The sequence below is a fragment of the Cryptomeria japonica genome, unplaced genomic scaffold, assembly GCF_030272615.1.
Source record: "Cryptomeria japonica unplaced genomic scaffold, Sugi_1.0 HiC_scaffold_28, whole genome shotgun sequence".
NCBI classification, from domain to species: domain Eukaryota; kingdom Viridiplantae; phylum Streptophyta; class Pinopsida; order Cupressales; family Cupressaceae; genus Cryptomeria; species Cryptomeria japonica.
Window position 1 is genome coordinate 283,937 of NW_026728850.1, and position 17,211 is coordinate 301,147.

The 17,211-nt window shown below is 36.4% G+C and overlaps 1 protein-coding gene across 1 annotated transcript; it reads right to left on the reverse strand.

The window, feature by feature from the left end:
* Positions 1 to 4,899: 4,899 nt before the first annotated feature.
* Positions 4,900 to 6,213, reverse strand: LOC131861593 (phospholipase A1-Igamma1, chloroplastic-like). The gene has a single exon (XM_059214943.1). The coding sequence runs from the start codon at positions 6,211 to 6,213 to the stop codon at positions 4,900 to 4,902; it is 1,314 nt and encodes a 437-aa protein (XP_059070926.1).
* Positions 6,214 to 17,211: the final 10,998 nt, after the last annotated feature.

Genomic DNA, 17,211 nt, shown 5'->3' on the forward strand with positions numbered 1-17,211 from the left:
CTTATTCCATCTTGTGCATAGATACCAACCCAAATAGTGAATTAACCATGTTGATGTTGTGCTATAGTAATTTTATGTGGGCCACATTAAGAGTACACTTGATGATACTTATATATTCAATCAAAACGGTATGCACCCCAACAAATATAGACCGTGCAATAGTACTCCCTTTCTTGTCATAAACCGACAAGTTCAACTGTCAACCCATGATAATTCAATCTATAATAGTCCATTACAAGAAGTAAAGACTCAATGATTTTGGGTGGGTCAATAGACAATTCAATTGGCTCCACCTCATAGGACCACAAACAACACCTTAATCCCACATCCCATTGGTTTCATCAACAACTAGATGTCACCTCATCATCCAACTCAAAGAGTGGATTTTAGAAAGTCAAATTAGCACTCATAACAAACAATGGGCTATCAATAAACTTAAAAGTTATTACCACTTTCTAATTCAAACCAACCATCCTAACGTCCAAAATTAGGACTCTACTTGAAGCTAAAGTCTTCTTGGATTTATTCAAGATCTTAAATCACCTACTTGAGTTCCTTTGCCCTTTCTTTCTTTTCCTACTTTGTGAACGGTTCAATAACAACAAGCTAATATGTCTGCAATATTCTTAGCTTCAATTTATAATGTACTATTTAATTTTATTTATCAATTGGACCACATATGTGATTGAGTGTCCAAGCCTCTTGACATGTGAAACATCACTTCTCTTTTTACTCCTATCTATTTTTGTGGGATCTTGTATGTTGTAAACCAAAAGAAATCACTTCCTATTTTGTCAGCTAGTTTTTAAGCTTCTCAATTTTTTACTCTACTAATTTTTATGAGAACCTACGAGCTATATGTGAGACATCTTGTTCCTTTCTAAAAATGGCCAAAAATTAAAATTGTACCTTCTTAGAGATATCATCATCTTCATTTGAAATCAAGCAAACATGGATGCCTTAACATTTTATGCATGATGTTTTTTTATTTTGGTAAAGAATCATTGGAACATTCAAATAATTAAATTATTGCACTTGAGATCAATAAAAATTAAAAAATGATCTCACCTTATCCATAACTTTTAAACTTTGAGCCCTCTTATCAAAAGAGTGGCTTCTGGTACCACACAACCCATGAAATTCTTTAATAATAATCTATAAAATCATCATCATTATATCATTATTATATAGTGTTATATGAATTGTAATTCTTAAGAACTCATTGAGACAAGAGGCAACTTCAAGTCTTAATCCTCATGAGGATGTTCCATAAGCTTCCGTTGGACCAATTCAACATCCTGCAATATAATTGTTCTACCTTAGACAAACATAATTCCAATTACATCAGCTTGATAAGAAAATTATCTAGAAATTGGAGACTCCAACTTTATTCCAATCATTAAGAGCCAAATTTCCACTTTTCTTTCTATAATTTCCTAGGTTGAATACACTTCATCAAATCACTGAAATATTTTGATAAGTGACCCACAATCTAATTTTCTTTAGATGCAATAATATACCAAGTTTGAATGTTTTCCAAAATGTCATGCAACTCAAGAAACTTTAATAGATGGTAGTCTCCCAACAGGTTGGCAAGACCGCTAGCTCTAATACCTATGTAAGACACCACCTCAGATGTAGCAACTCTTTTTTTATAATTTTCCCCAATTTTAGAGAATTGTCATTAAGACAAATATTTTGCATGCATTTTATAGAAGAGTTTTCATATTGAGGTATTTGGTGATATTTTGTTGATTAGAAAGCAACATATATGTTGTTAGTGAACTTATTTCATGAGTACTTTATTTTGATATGTTTGTCTCCATATTTGTAACATATTGTATCATTTAGTAAAAAAACATCATATTTCCTAGTTCATGTTGTATCATTCAGTATGTTTGTTAGAAAGAAAGGTGTCACTCTAATGGATTACAAGCAAGTCTAGAATAAGACTGCCTAACTATATTTTCTACTGATATCCTATCTCATAAGGAGGAAATTGAGGATGAACTCTTGGTTTAGGTGTAGGAGAGGTTATAGTCAGGCAAAGGGAAGCAATTATCCTTCAATCTCAATGGAAGATTAGTGCATTTACATGCTTTTATATTGCCATCTGAATGACTCTATTTTTTGGGTGTTTTTTAAATTAGTTTTTGGGTGCTACGAGGCTCCATATTTTAGTGCCATAGGATGTAATCATAGAATATGGCTGTTAAGGAATTCTATTTGGCTAATGTGAAGATTGTGGACAGGTTTACCACGAGCTAGGTATACATAGTTATTGAATCTTTTTATGCAGTTTTATTTCTCTTCATATGTAAGTCTCTGTGTCTAGAATATGATAGGGTATGAGATGCCATCATATGGCTGCAAGGAATATTTCTACTCTATTAGTGTTTTTTAGTGTGTATATTATAGTGTATTTGGATATTTTTATAAAAAATTAATATATATGCAATAATAATTTATCTATGTAATCTAGCAATTGTAGCTACAAATACTCATTGTTAATAGAGGATTTAATGCTATTAGAATATTGCATATTTTATATATAGTTTTGAAACATAATTTGCATGGAACTCATTTAATGTTGGTTTTTTTAATTGAACGTCATAGGCCTAGACATTGTGTACATCTAAACAAGGTGTTTTTGCTTGATCTATTAGGTCAGGAAAGCTAAGTGAAATATTACTCATAAATCTTGAATGCAACTTCTAGGAAGTTAATTCCAATTGATTGATGGGCATGGATCACTTGATAGTGTAGTGTAGTCGATTGCTTACAAATACAATTTCACACTCACTTTGGACCCACTTTGGACGTTATGTTCAGTTCATGTATGATTGTGCTTAGTTTCAGGAATGTTTTTGAATACTAGGTGCAATCCGCTACTCATGAGCGTTGTTCTCGTCTAAATTTTGCGCAGTTTGAGTTGTTGTTGGATAGTAGCTCTCGTGTCTCACAAATTTGTTCGAATCGCTCTATGAGTCCTTCAAAGGTGAAATCTAAATTCCATGAGGCATTCTGATAGTTTGATACTATCCCATAAGTTTTATAAATAGCGACGTTTTAAAATACTCATATACATCTTGTGTATTTTTTAATTGTACTTCCAATAAGGTAAATGATTTATTTCTTAGTCCAACCTTTACTTTTATGGTTCTTCCTTCAAGTGGAGCTTGATACTCATTTTGCACAAAAAATAGACATTATAGTATGTAATATTTAAAGGGGAGGAGGATAGTGAATAGATCATTGTTTTATTTATATACATCCTACAGTTTGCTACTCAAACACTAGCTTATTTCTATTTTACGCTAACTTTTATGTATAAAAATCTGATTCGTTCTTAAATTTTTTATCCTACTAGAATTGAAACTTTTAGGGTCCTATTTCCAAAAGTCCTCTATGATCTCTAGGTTGAATTACGTTAACTTGAATCTTAGGAGGTTCAAGATTTGCTTCCCATTTTTTTTATTGTACTCCCATCCAAATAGAAGTGGATCTAAAATAAAGAACGTTTCCTTTTTAAAAACTCCATACATATTGAGTAATATTGCTAAGTTATTGAAAAAATTCTATGGATAACAATCTATCTATGAGAAATTTGGTAAGCCGAAAGGGTTACTCATAATTGTGCAATATTATCATTGTATGTTGTTGTCTAAGGAACGAGTCCAAAAAACTAAAAAGTATTAGTAGATTTTGGAGATTGCATGTGTCCAAACCGAATCTATGGTCATCTTTAGCAAGTCCATGAAATTTCGTATGTAGGCTGATTGCAAAAATACTAGGCAAAAAGTGGCATTTTAATAAATGATTAAATATATAAGAAAGAAAGAGTACTTAAGAAATTATTGTCCAATAAAATTGGCTATTTGATATTGTATTATAGTTTCCTTGGATTATACATAATTGATTTCAAGGATTTGGTATTGAGCTCATGTAAAGCTCCTAACTTAAAATCATACACTTGTCATTCACGATTTAATCAAAAAATGAAATCAAGAATAAAAAATGCATCCTTTATATTTTGTTGATAGTTGATAAGATTGATTGGTAAAGAAGGAAGCTCAATATTTTCACCATCACAATTTAGTTCCTTATCAAGAAAGCTAACTTGATTCTTTGTAGTCCCTTATGTCTTCTTCAAGCTCTCATAAATTAAATGCAATGCCTCCCCATCATGGGGAAGTTGCGGCATTACCATAGTAGCCTCCACAATAATTGTCACATCCCTAGACAATCATTGTTTTAGAATTATAATGTGTTGGATGTATACTTGTATAATCTTAAAGTATGGGTGCAATTGAGCGACAATAAAATGTGCTAGTGTAGAGCTATATACCTAGAAACCAAATATTTGGTAATCTCATAATTATAGATAGTATGGCATGCATACATGCAATCCTCAACTAAAGTTCTCGGTAGATTTAGATAGCACTAGAACATTCATATTGTCACTAATTCTGAGGATTAGAGAAAGATTTGAGAACTTACCCTTGTTGACTATTTTTACAAATTTTGTATGAAGGTATTTTGGGCTACAACAGAGCTGAGGCGTATTATCTCTTGTTTAATAGCAATGTTCATAATTAAAATCAATACTGATTTACGCGTACTTTTATTATCTATCAGATTACTGATGACACGTGATTGTTTTCTATGACAATCAAAAGCTAATTTGTATCATCCACAGCTATGAACTCCTGCATAGTTGATTTCATTTCACGCTAAAGGTTAAGCTTTGAAGTTAAATTAATTCAATAATGAATGTGACAACATGTTAAATATATACATCCAGATAAAAAGAATAATTCAATAACCAACACAGTTGTGGTGACATTGCGGCGCAGAACGTTGGACGTTGATGTCATCTGGAGTTGAGTGAGACATGAATTATTCCTCTTCTGATGGCTGCGTCCATTTGCCATCTGGACCTTTAACGAGGCCCTTGTTCTGTTCCTGCCACCATTTTGGAGGAATTTCATATTTCTCGCGCAATAAATCACAGCTCTTATTAACCAGAGCATGATCTCTTCCACTCCAAGAAAACGGCTGCTTACTTCCAACATACCCGTCCAGTAAATGCAAGTAAAGCTCTAAATTATGAAAGTAGGCAAGATTATGGGTGTGCTGAATGAATGGAGAATTGTTGTGTAAAGGAAGCTCGAAGCCAACATGAAAGTATGTCCACGGAAGCCAATGCAGCAATTTGCTGAGGCATCCCACGTTCTCGTTCATACAAACTCCGGGCACTTTGGGAACCACGTCACGCTTGTTCACAAACCTCAGCACTTTCACTCCAATCTCCTCCACCCGTTTAGCAAACGCAAGATTTCCCACCCGGGGAGAGGCAAAAGCGAAGACGGTGACGGGAATTTGATGAAAATTATGCTTGGTGCAAAGCATTTGTTTGATATCATAAGCGCTCAAGGTTGCAAGAGCAGCTCCTAAGCTGTGTCCCGTAAATGTTATGCTTAAATTGTCCATCTCTTTTTCATAAACTTGAATCAATCGTTCTATCTCTGAGACTACCAAATCTCTGGTGCTGATGTTCACAGTGGCTCCTGCAGCGCCTTGACGGTGACGGACAGTTGAAGTATAGCAGCTCAGGAATCCTCTCTCAATTAGTACTCCATCCGCGAAATGATGCTCTTGGTTTTTGCCTGTCCTCTTGCATCTATAGGATAATCTTGTAGGTACAAGAATATCTCTCAGGTCTTCTATCCATTCTTCAGCAGTCTGAGTTCCTCTCCATGCAATCACTATGTCTCGTCGTCCAAGCCTTCTTATCTCATTTGGATCCGTGCAAACTGCAATAAAACCCAACCAAACACCTTGGTCTTTTGGTTTCTCACCAAAAACTTGATTTAACAGATTAGTATTGGCGTAAACATATTTAGTGACTTGGTAGCCACTTTCAGACATGCCCATCTTATTGAACAGATCTCTTTTACTGTGATAACATGTGCCGTAGTTTTTGGAGTAGCTTTTGCCATCAAATGCGTCGTAACAAAGCTGTGCCAAATTCCCATATCTGAGAGCTTCAGCTTTCAAATTGGGCACCATGGGATCAAGCAAACCATTCCAATTATGGGCACCTTGTATATCTCTCCATACGTCACATAGCTGAGGCTGCGTTGAGTTAGTTTGGGAACTGGGTAATAATACAGCATTATCTTCAAGCTGGGGCAATGGAAATACGGCCATTGATTGACTGATAGAAATTAAGGAATCAATCAAATAATTGTGTCTGATTTCTGGGATGTCAAACAATGATCGGCCAGACAAAGCGTTCGAGGATGAATACAAGGTTTAAGACGAGCACCTTATAAATAGAAAATCACGCACTACAATAGCAGACAATCACGCACTACAATAGCAGACAAAGTAGAATTTCAATCTTCCAACCTGAACTTCTTCTTGTTGACGAGAATTGGGCATATAAGGCTTTGACTTCCCTTGTTCTTCCCGCGTTGTTGTTTTCAAACCTAACGTTCAGACACTAGATTAATACTACAGTATTTATTCAAAGACTATAATCAGAAGGTGTCAAGCTCCCCCACACAGATTGCAATATATTTTTTCAGCCGCCTTCACATCATGTATCTCGTGAATTTCCATCGCCACACTCAGATTGTCTGGCCAGGGGTTCCTAACTTTCAAATTAGCAAAACCCATGACCGCTATTTCTTTGTATCAATGCAAACTGCGCATTTTCTAACATTTTAATATTTAAAAGGAAAGATCATAAATTTGTGTGTTAAGATCTTGTTTAGGTATAAAACTGGTATCAAAAAGTTTGACAGGGATTTCCTAATTTTCTTGAATGTAAAAGTGAACATTTTTCAAAGGGGCATTTGTAACTTGGGTAAGAACAAGCTATAAATAAACCGACAGAAATGTTGTTTATGTCAAGGTGTGGAAAGTAATTAAGGATGGACTCAGATCATGCGTGGTTTTAAGATAGACACATCTCACATGACACATGATATAAAAAAGATCCTTTTCGCTCCATTTTATCTAGGTTGATGTCAAATTTTGTGATTTTATATGTTGAAATCACATATTTTGATTGTGGTGTTTTATGTTTTAAAAAACATGTCTATGTTTGGATATCTGTGTTTACATTTATTGATGAAGTATTTGAGATATTTATAAGAGAACTCCATTAATTCAGTTTTATATCTTCCTACACATCTATTATTCGTTAACCCAACTCTAGATTAGGATTTTCTAAAAAAATGTGAAAAAATATCTAACTAATTCAAGTCAAGTGTTAACCTTGTATCATTTGTCACTTTCTTTATAATTTTTAAAATCTTTGTGAGCTTAAAATCTCATGTCCTTGTGTATATAAACTAGTTTGGAGGGCTAAAATTGCAACAAGTTTTACATAGTGGGTCCAAGAATTTGCTAATTTACACAAAATTGATCGACAATTGTTAGAAAATCAATCAAACATTGTGGCTCACCTTGAATTGCGAATAATATGGCAACTATATTTGATGGGTAGAAGTGTAGATCCCTTAGGGATTTGTATTGACTTTATGGAATCATTGTATTTTTTTTCTAAGTGTATCCTTTTGCTTGTGAAATCCAATAGAGAGGTCTGTTTTAAAATCAATTTGTTGATCGATGGTCATCCCCAAACTTGCCATACTTAATACTTGCAAATGTGGTTGCAACTTTAGGTTTCCATCACCGATCATCTTGATTGCATTTTCAATCAAATAATTCATTTCCGCGGGATAGTAAATTATTCCTATAAAAATTGAAATACATATGAAAACTATTACGCAATGAATGTAAACTATAAAACTTTACCTTATGAAGCAGACATTGCAAATGAAGTTGAAACAATAATACCTATTTAACCATGTATAATTAATGTTGAAGATACAACATAGTTGTTTCCAAGATGAATTAATTTTTTGAAGTGTAATACATTTAGATAGGTTATACATATTTTTTGAATAATACATGTCAATTTTCTTGTTTTGATGTTTTACAACAAGATAATGTCTTATGGAAGTTTACACTCTACATAATTAGAAAGAATGAATGGTGGTGAGTAAAAAGGGATACAAAATATGAGCAATATTCTATACGACTTGTAAAATGCCAATAATCTAAAAATAACATTTATTTTTACAAACATAAATATAAATGTGGATTAGAATGAGTGAATTAAAGATTTTTTAGTTATTACTAAGCTAAAAAATTATAATGAATTTATGTAAAATGGTAATAATTATTGATATAAACATATAGTTCCTATTATTGGTTTAGTTATGATTGATTAAAGCAAGATAGGCCTGGACCTCTTACATAACCACTATAAAGAAGCTACTTGAAGACAGAGGACCAGAGGAGGTCATACGGGCCCCACTAGGTAAGGTTGAAGCCAAATGAAACTTATAAAGTCTTAGAATTAAACCCTGGTGAAGAGGGAGAGTGTTCTTGGAAACCACCGACTGAGATAAGGAGGAGCAAATCCATAATTTTTTTTAAAATTTAGCTCCTATTATTGGTGTAGTAAAAATATTAGTTAGAACTTTTATTATGTGCCAACAATTGTAAGTAATTCAAATGAAATGTGGGACGTAATTTGCAATTAATTAATTATTGCTAGTAGGTATGATCACTTGTAAATACATCTATCACTAATTGTTGGAGAACAGTAATAGAAATTTAAAATAGGAAGCAACTCAAGAAAAGAACAAAAACTTGAAATATAAAAAATAAAGTTATTATATTTTATTAATGTAAGCAGCTAGAGAGGTGGGAATGGCGGGAACAACTGGAGTGACTGGTTTGAATTCGAATGGAGCAGGAGCAGGAGCAGGAAGATTGGGTGATGAAGGTTTCGGAGGCTCCCACGTGATGTAATCCATGGGAGAAACAAAACCTAAAGCTTCTGATGGCAGTCTCAACGGGTTTTGGGATGGGGACACCTTGCCGGTACCAACAAAAGAAAAAACTGACTTTACTGTTTTACCTTGTGGTGGGGAGGGTCCCAGAAAGTTTGTGGAGAATCTTAGGAAACCGGGATCTCTAGACTGCAACAGAAAATGGTCTACTTTATTTGGGTCAAACCTCAAATGCAAGGCTATTGCGCCTCTTCCCCATAAAGTGGACCTGAAGTTTGGCTCTTGTTCAATTTCTATTCCAGATTGTATCGTGGAAAAGAATATGGCTAATCTGACCCCTGTCCTGGTTGGCAAGTTTATTGGCCCTCGACCTAATATTGAAGCTGTTAGGGATTCGGTGTCTCGTAAATGGAAGGGAAAGGGTCAAATTGATGTGGTTTCCATGTCTAATGGTTTTTTCTCCTTCTCCTTTGCCTGTGAGGAGGACCTTCCATCTTTCTTAGCGCGTGGTCCCTGGATGTTAGGCAAATCATCGTTGGCTCTCAAGAAATGGGAACTAGGCTTTAACCCAAAGGAATGGGAATGTAATGAGGCCCCTATTTGGGTGCGGCTACCAAATTTTCCTATGGAGTTCTAGGGTGAAGAAATCTTTGCTGGGATTGTTGGATGCTTTGGTGAGCTCCTTTCAGTTGACCCAGTGACCTCTGCGAAGACGCGTCTAGTGTATGCTAGAATCTGTGTGAATGTTAAACAATCTGCTAATTTGCCAAAGGAGATTGGCCCCTTCTCTAAGCTGGGCAAATGGGTTTAGAAAGTCGAGTATGAATCTATTCCCTTTACTTGTTTCCATTGTAAAAAAGTTGGTCATTGGGCCAGGGAATGCCCTTCTAAGCCTATGCCTAAGAGGAGTTGGAAGAAGAAAAATGAGACAAAGGGGGTGGATTTGGTGGAGTCTCCGTCCTTAGATCCCACTCCATGTATGGATGGAATGAATAATATCCCATGTGTTCAGGTTGGTCCAGATCCAAATCCTTCAAACCTAGATCCCTTGAATGAGGGGGGGGGGATGCAGGGGGAAGTTTGAAGCCCGAGGAGATTTCTAATGGGGATAAGTCTATGACGGAGGTTCATAGGGTTAAGGATCCTTGCATCCACCTTGTTGTTGATGTTGGGAATTTATTGGATTCAAACATTACTGACGATGTGACCCAGGATGATGATAATCCAAATCTGTTTATTGAGGTAAAAACTAAGCACAAAAAAAGGAACTCCCCAAATGGTCATTTATTAACACTGGTTTCTAGTGGTGTTAAGACTAGAAACAAACAAAAGGTGGATTGTGGATCTGATTTGAGGGTAGTGGGGAGGCCTCCCAATGCGATTAGTAGAGACAACAATAGTCAGTATTCCATTGTTTATGGAGTCCAAATAACACTACAAGACATGGGGATTGGTTCCCCCCATCTAGTCAAATGAAAGTCATTTCATGGAATATTAGGGGATTGAATCATTCCCACAAACATGATCTTCTATCCAACCTAGTTAGAGATCACAAGCTAGATATATTCTTGTTCAAGAAACCAAAATGCCTGGTTGTAGAGTGGAAAAGATCAAATTGGTTATTTTTAGAGATTGTGGAACTAGTTGTGCTAATGCTAATGGGGCTTATGGTGGTACTGCCACTTTGTGCAATCCTAGATGGCTTTTGGGTAAGGTTGTCTTTACTTCTCCTAATCACATTGCCACTAGATTTACTAGTCTATCTGATGGATCATCTTGGATCATTTCTAATATCTATGGTCCAAATGGGAAAAACGCTATAAAAATGCTCGGGTCCTGTATTATTAATGCTAGAATGGCTTTCCCAAATGGGAAATGGATTCTATTGGGGGATTTTAATACCCCATTATCTAGTATGGAAAAGGCTGATGGGATGCTTGTTTTGGAAGAAAGTAGGGAGGACTTGGTGGATATGATTAACTCTCTGTGTTTGTTAGACATTAATCTCCTTGGAGCTAAATTCACTTGTTCCAACAGAAGAAGTGGGGGGGGCCTCATCCAAGTCAGACTGGATAGAGGTATTATTTCTCCTGAGTGGATTCATAATGCTTCTTGTAGATTAAATGTGTTGTCCAGAATTGGGTCTAATCATTTCCCGATTTTTCTGATTATATCCCCTTTAACTGGGAGGAAGGCCTTCCCCTTAAGGTTTGAGAAGATGTGGCTTTTAGCTCTGGATATTTATGACAATATTTCTAAATGGTGGAATGTTGACATTCAGGGAACTGCAATGTTTAGAGTGGCTAATAAACTAGCCAATATTATTTCCAATATCCAACTTTGGAATAAAGTTTCCTTCAGCAATATTTTTTAGATAAAAGAAAACCTTAAGAAAGATTTGGATGATGTACAGTCTCAGATTCAAGATGTGGGGTATGATCCTATGGTTATGGATAAAGAAGTTGAGTTACTTACCAAGATTCATGATATCATCTCTAAGGAGGAGGAATTCTGGAATCAAAGGTCCAAAGATTTATGGCTCAAATCTGGTCACAAAAACATGAAGTTTTTTCATATGACTATCCTCAAACATAGGGCCTCAAACAAAATCAATAAAATTTTAGTGGATCATGGCTGGATTGATAAGCATGAGGAGTTAAACTAGGAAGCCATTATATATTTTTCCACTCTTCTTTCGGATGATGGCTGTCAGGATGTTAATGCTCAAGATGAGATCCTGTCGAAGTTTAGATGTACTGTTTCCCAAGACATGAATAAGGAGCTAACCATAATCCCATCTCATGATGAGGTTAGAGCTGCAGACTTTTCCTGTGAAGGTAATAAAGTTCTTGGCCCTGACGGTTTCCCTATGTTTTTCAAACTTTTTGGCAGATTATTGGTTCGAATGTTGTGGATGCTGCTAGAGAGTTCTTTGGTTCCTGATCTCTTCTTAAGGAACTAAATGCTACCTTTTTTTGTCCTGATCCCTAAGAAACCTGATGCCTATTCCTTTCAGGACTTTAGACCCATTAGTTTATGTAACTCGATCTATAAAATCTTTACCAAGATCATTGTGTTTAGGCTTAAAAATTTGCTGCATTCTTTGATTTCGAAGCATCAGAATGGTTTCGTACCTGGTAGACAGATTTTGGATTCTATTATTGTTGTCCATGAGAATATCCATTCTTTAAGAAATCGGGCTTCTTGTTGAAGTTGGATCTTCTCAAATCTTATGATCAGGTCAATTGGATTTTTTTGTTTAAAGTGCTTCAATCCTTTGGTTTTGGTAACCATTTCATCTAGCTTGTCAATCAGTGTGTTACCACTCCCAAATTTTAGGTTTTGGTCAATGGTTCGATGTCTGTTTGTTTTTGGCGTCATGGGGTATTAGACAAGGGGATCCTCTCTCCCCGTTTCTCTTTATTCTGATGAGTGAAGCTTTTGAAAAAACTATCCAGAGAGATGTTAGGAAGAGCAATTTGAGGGGTTTACAACCTTCTTCCCAAGCTACTATTTGCTCCCACCATCAATTTGTTGATGATACACTACTGATGGGGGAAAGTTTGATTAAAGAAGCAAATACTATTAAAGCTATCCTAGATACTTATGAGAAAGGATCGGGGAAAAAAGTCAGTCTGTCTAAAAGCTCCATTTTCTTCATGAATACTTCTGAGAATAGAAAAATGAAGATTGCCAATATTTTGGGCTGCAAAATGGGTGTTCTCCCTTATTCATATTTGGGTCTGCCCTTGTGTGTGGGACCTACCTCGGACTCCTTCTGGTCTAGTCTGATTGATAGATTTCAAATGAAGCTGGCTGGTTGGAAAGGAGCTTTGTTAAGCCAAGCGGGTAAACTTCAATTAATTAAGGCTTTTCTTCAGAACCTTCCCGTGTATGCTATGAGTCTATTTAAAATCCTGGCCAAATTTGCTGATAGAATGAAAGTATACAAAAGAAATTGCTTTGGTGAGGTTCTAAATCCAAGAGTAGGCTTCATTTGTTCACCTGGGATCAGGTTTGTTTGCCTAGAAATAGAGGAGGCCTGGATATCAGACATCTAAGAGACTTTAATAGAGCTTTAATGGCTAAGTAGCTATGGAGATGTTTAAAGGAGAACAATGAATTGATCGATATTTTCAAGGACTAATACCAAATTCATGATTTCCAAAGAATGTTGGAAAATTATTCCCTCCCGACTTCTGTCTCTCATATTTGGAATAATTTCTTCAGATCCTCTTTCATTATTTCTCACGGAAGCCGATGGGTTCTAGAAAATGGTAGAAATATAAGGTTTTGGGATGATTGGTGGACAGGAGAGGGGCCTTTGTCTAATTCAGTGTGGGCTTCATAATTCAAAGAGAAATGCATTAATCTCATTGCAACTTGGGTTGCAGATTATATGAGTAATGGAGTTTGGGTGGACCTTAGAACCTTGGATGCTTCTTTGGCTGCTTTGTACTCTTGGCTGAACCTGATCATCATTCCATCCTCTGGTGGAAGATGTGGCTATATGGAATGGTTCTACCTCGGGGCATTTTTTGGTGACAGATGCTTTCTGAATCATCACCAAGTCTTTTTCTCCTCCCCCCTTTTGGGCTAGAGCTTGGAATAAACTCTCAATTCCTAAAGTTAATATATTCTTCTGGTTATTCATGCAAAATAAGATCTCTACCATTGATAATCTCTATAAACGTGGGATCCCCATTAGTAATAGATGTTTTTTATGTAAAGAAGAAGCAAAAAATGTTGATCATCTGCTCTTACATTGCTCCTATGCTAGGGACATCTAGGCCTTCTTTTTCAACCCGTGGAATATTATTTGGGTCCCCCCCTGATTCTATTCAGAACTTTTGGTTCCAATGGAAGTGCCCTTATGACAACCATGCGATTGGTATTCTATGGAACTTATCCCTACCTCATATTGCTTGGGGTTTGTGGAAGGAAATAAATAATAAGGTTTTCAAAGATATGGAGTCCATTGCTCTTGTGGTGGCTATTAGAATAAGGAATGCTATTAAGGATAATTTTCTTAATTACTATCCTAGTGGGAAAAATGATCCTGGACTCTTGAGTCTAGCCAGGAGTAATGGGATACTATCAAGCGGTGGTAGATATGCTGGAATATATCGATCTCTATTTATAAAATTAAACATACCAAAGAGAATGTTTCTTGGAATCCGTCCCTTCTAGGGTGGATCAAAATTAATATCGACGGGGTGGCCAAAGGAAATCCTGGGATGACTGGCTATGGGGGAGTGGCGAGGAACCATTTGGCTTCTCTAGTCTCTACGGTGGTGCTCCCTTTTGGGCACCACAACTAATGATTTTGTGGAGGCCAATGCCTCCTACATAGGACTACGCATGGCGAGCAAGGAGGGGTTCAAACGGGTCTGGCTAGAAAGTGACTCGCTTAACATTGTCAAATGCATTAAGGGATGTACGGTGCCTATGTGGACTATTTCAAACTTAATCAAGGATTGCCTTGAAATGATAGCCGACCTGCAGTATTTCAAGATATCGCACATTTTTCGAGAAGGAAAAAACTTGCAGATCATTTGGCCAACTTGGAGGTGGGTAACGTTGTGGTTAAATGGTGGAGAGGAGAGGAAAATTTCCTGAAAACTCTGTGCGACCTTGCAAGAAATGATGTCAAGATCTTCGGCCTTTCCAATGAAGTTAATAATGAAAGATTATGATGGAATGGGAACCGTTGGGGTGGTAGTTCGAATTATTACCACTTTGAGAAGTTTTAGAACTTTCAGTTTTCCCTATTTCTGGTTTGCTTTCCTCCTAGTTTTTTTGGAGCCTTGTTGTCTAATTTGCTCAAGCTAGAGAATGAGAGGTGAAAAGAATAGATTTGAACCCACAACCTATGATAAGTGGCAGAAGAATAAGGAGGCTCGGGAGGAAATTTCTGATAGTGGGATGGTGCCCTTTTTGGAGAGACTGCATGGTCATTCTGCCATTGTTACAGAAAGCTTTGTTAAAGGTTGGAAGAAGGGTGTGCTGTCTGTCTTTGGTGCGGAGTTTCAAGTCAATGAAAACCTGGCTGCCACTGTTACTGGTCTGGATATGAAAGGCATAAAATTCTATAGAGACAAGAAGTTGGGTGAGGAGGCTATTGATCCTTTTATGATAAGGAAAAGGAAAGACAAAGGGTTACGAAAATGGCAGATGGTGGCTATAATAGGAAAGAGATGATCTCCCTCTAGGCTAATATGACATAATTCATCATGAGGTACATCACCTTGGATGGTAGATATGCTAGCATTTTATCACACCATTTTAATATCTTAAATCATTTTAGGCATCGTAGATTTATTTCCATACCTTTTTATTTGGTTTCATCCTTGGAGAATAGTTTAGTTAAACATTTTGAAAACAAGGATAACCCTGTGATTCATGAAGGCCTTATCTTGTTGATTATGGAATACGCCCAAGATCATGAAGTGAAACCCTCCCCCAAGGATAGAACCCACATTTCCTCCTCTAACCCTGATGTGCAGTTGGTCTCTGACACGAAGATGGATGAGGATGATAGTGGTACTGCCATGGATTGGCGTGATATCAAGGATACGAAGGACCCTGAGTATAGACCAAAGAAAGAAGGGGAGCAGAAAGTAAGTTCAAATCTGGTAGCAGGAAAATGCAAGACCTGGAACCACCCACCAAAAAGATAACAATATTAACCAAATATAGTGAATCCAAGGTCCTAGACCACGAGATTAGGTTGGACATCCCTATCAATGTGGATGATGAAAAATAGGGGTTTGTGAATAAGGAAAATAAAAGTGATAAAAAGGAGGAGAGGGTGCTGGGAAATCTGCTTTTGGAGACTACCAGAAGTCGGGAGAACTAATGGAAGTGGGTGGATAAGGATATTGGATCCCTAAAAGATGGGATTAAAGGAATTGTCGAGACTTTCACAAAATTCTGTGGGCCCAGTAAAACTGAGAAGATCATGAGTATGATCCGGAAAATTTATCAGGATGTGGAAACTATGAAGGTTGACCATGAGCGCAAACTTGAGAAGCTAGAAGAGGATGTGAGTGAGATCAAGGAAAACCTAAACAATCTGGTGGAAATCAGTAGTCAGGTGATGAACAATAGTGCTGATGGTTTGAAAAAAATTAATTTCATGATGACTGATTATAGAACCAGGACCATCGCCAGTGACCCTCCCTTGGGGGAAAAGTAGAAAAAAGAATGCCTTAGAGGGTGGATAGAGTGTTGTTGGTGGGAAGACTCTCTCAGGTCCTTGCACTAGAACGAGGAGCCAAAGCCAGGACTCCGGAACCTCCAGATTCATCATGGAGGATTTGGAAAAAATTAATAAGAGGATTATTCAGAAAAAAACTGAATTGATGCACTCTCTTAGTTGATTGCTTTTCCCTATTTTTTGGTTCAGCTATTTTGGTTTTTTGGCTTTCGATCTGTGTGGGGTTTGTCCCCTGTTTGTCTTAGTTTTACTGTCTAATTGGCTGCTGGCCTTGGTCTGTAATACTCTGGGTTTCAGGTCCCTATAAAACCAGTTTATCTTCATCAAAAACAATTGTAGCTACAACTATTCATGCTAAATGGAAACCTTAAAACTATTATAATATTATATACTATATACATAGTTTTGAAGCATAAGTTTGTTACATGTTATTCAAGTAAATCTTAAACACAAGTTCAATGTAAGGAGAACTTCCTTTTCCATACTACTCATCAGCATGATTTTCTCATAGGAAAGTGTAATTTAGAAAACCAAATTTTCATAAGTTGTACGCAGATCATTTAGTGTTTCTTCCATCAATTGAACTTCACAGGCCTACACATTGTGTAATCCAAGCAAGTTTTTTTTTTCTTGTTTTATTAGGTCAAGGCAAATAAGTGAAACATTACTCATAAAATATTGAATTCTTAATTTATTTATTCAATTGATTGATGGGGATGAGTCACTTGATAGTGTAGTGTAGTAGATTGTACACCTTTTTTATCGCTCACATTAGACCCACTTTGGTGGTTATATCTAGTTAATAGCCGATTGTGCTTAGTTTAGGGACCTTTTCCAAAAACTAGGTGGAATCCCCTTCTCACGACCTCTCTTCTAGCCTACATTTTTTTCTAAAAGGGTTTCTAGAGCCCCTTTCCTTTGACTATAGCACCTAATGGACCTGTCCAAGCATTTTGGCCCCAAATTTTGAATTACAACGGTCAACTTCATAAGTAGCGATAAAGAAATCCTTGATATCATCCTTCCCTAAAAGTAACCAGGACAACTTTATTTTTCTATAAAATGGATAGAGTAATCATGACAAATTTATAGCCATATTAATAAATATGATAGACA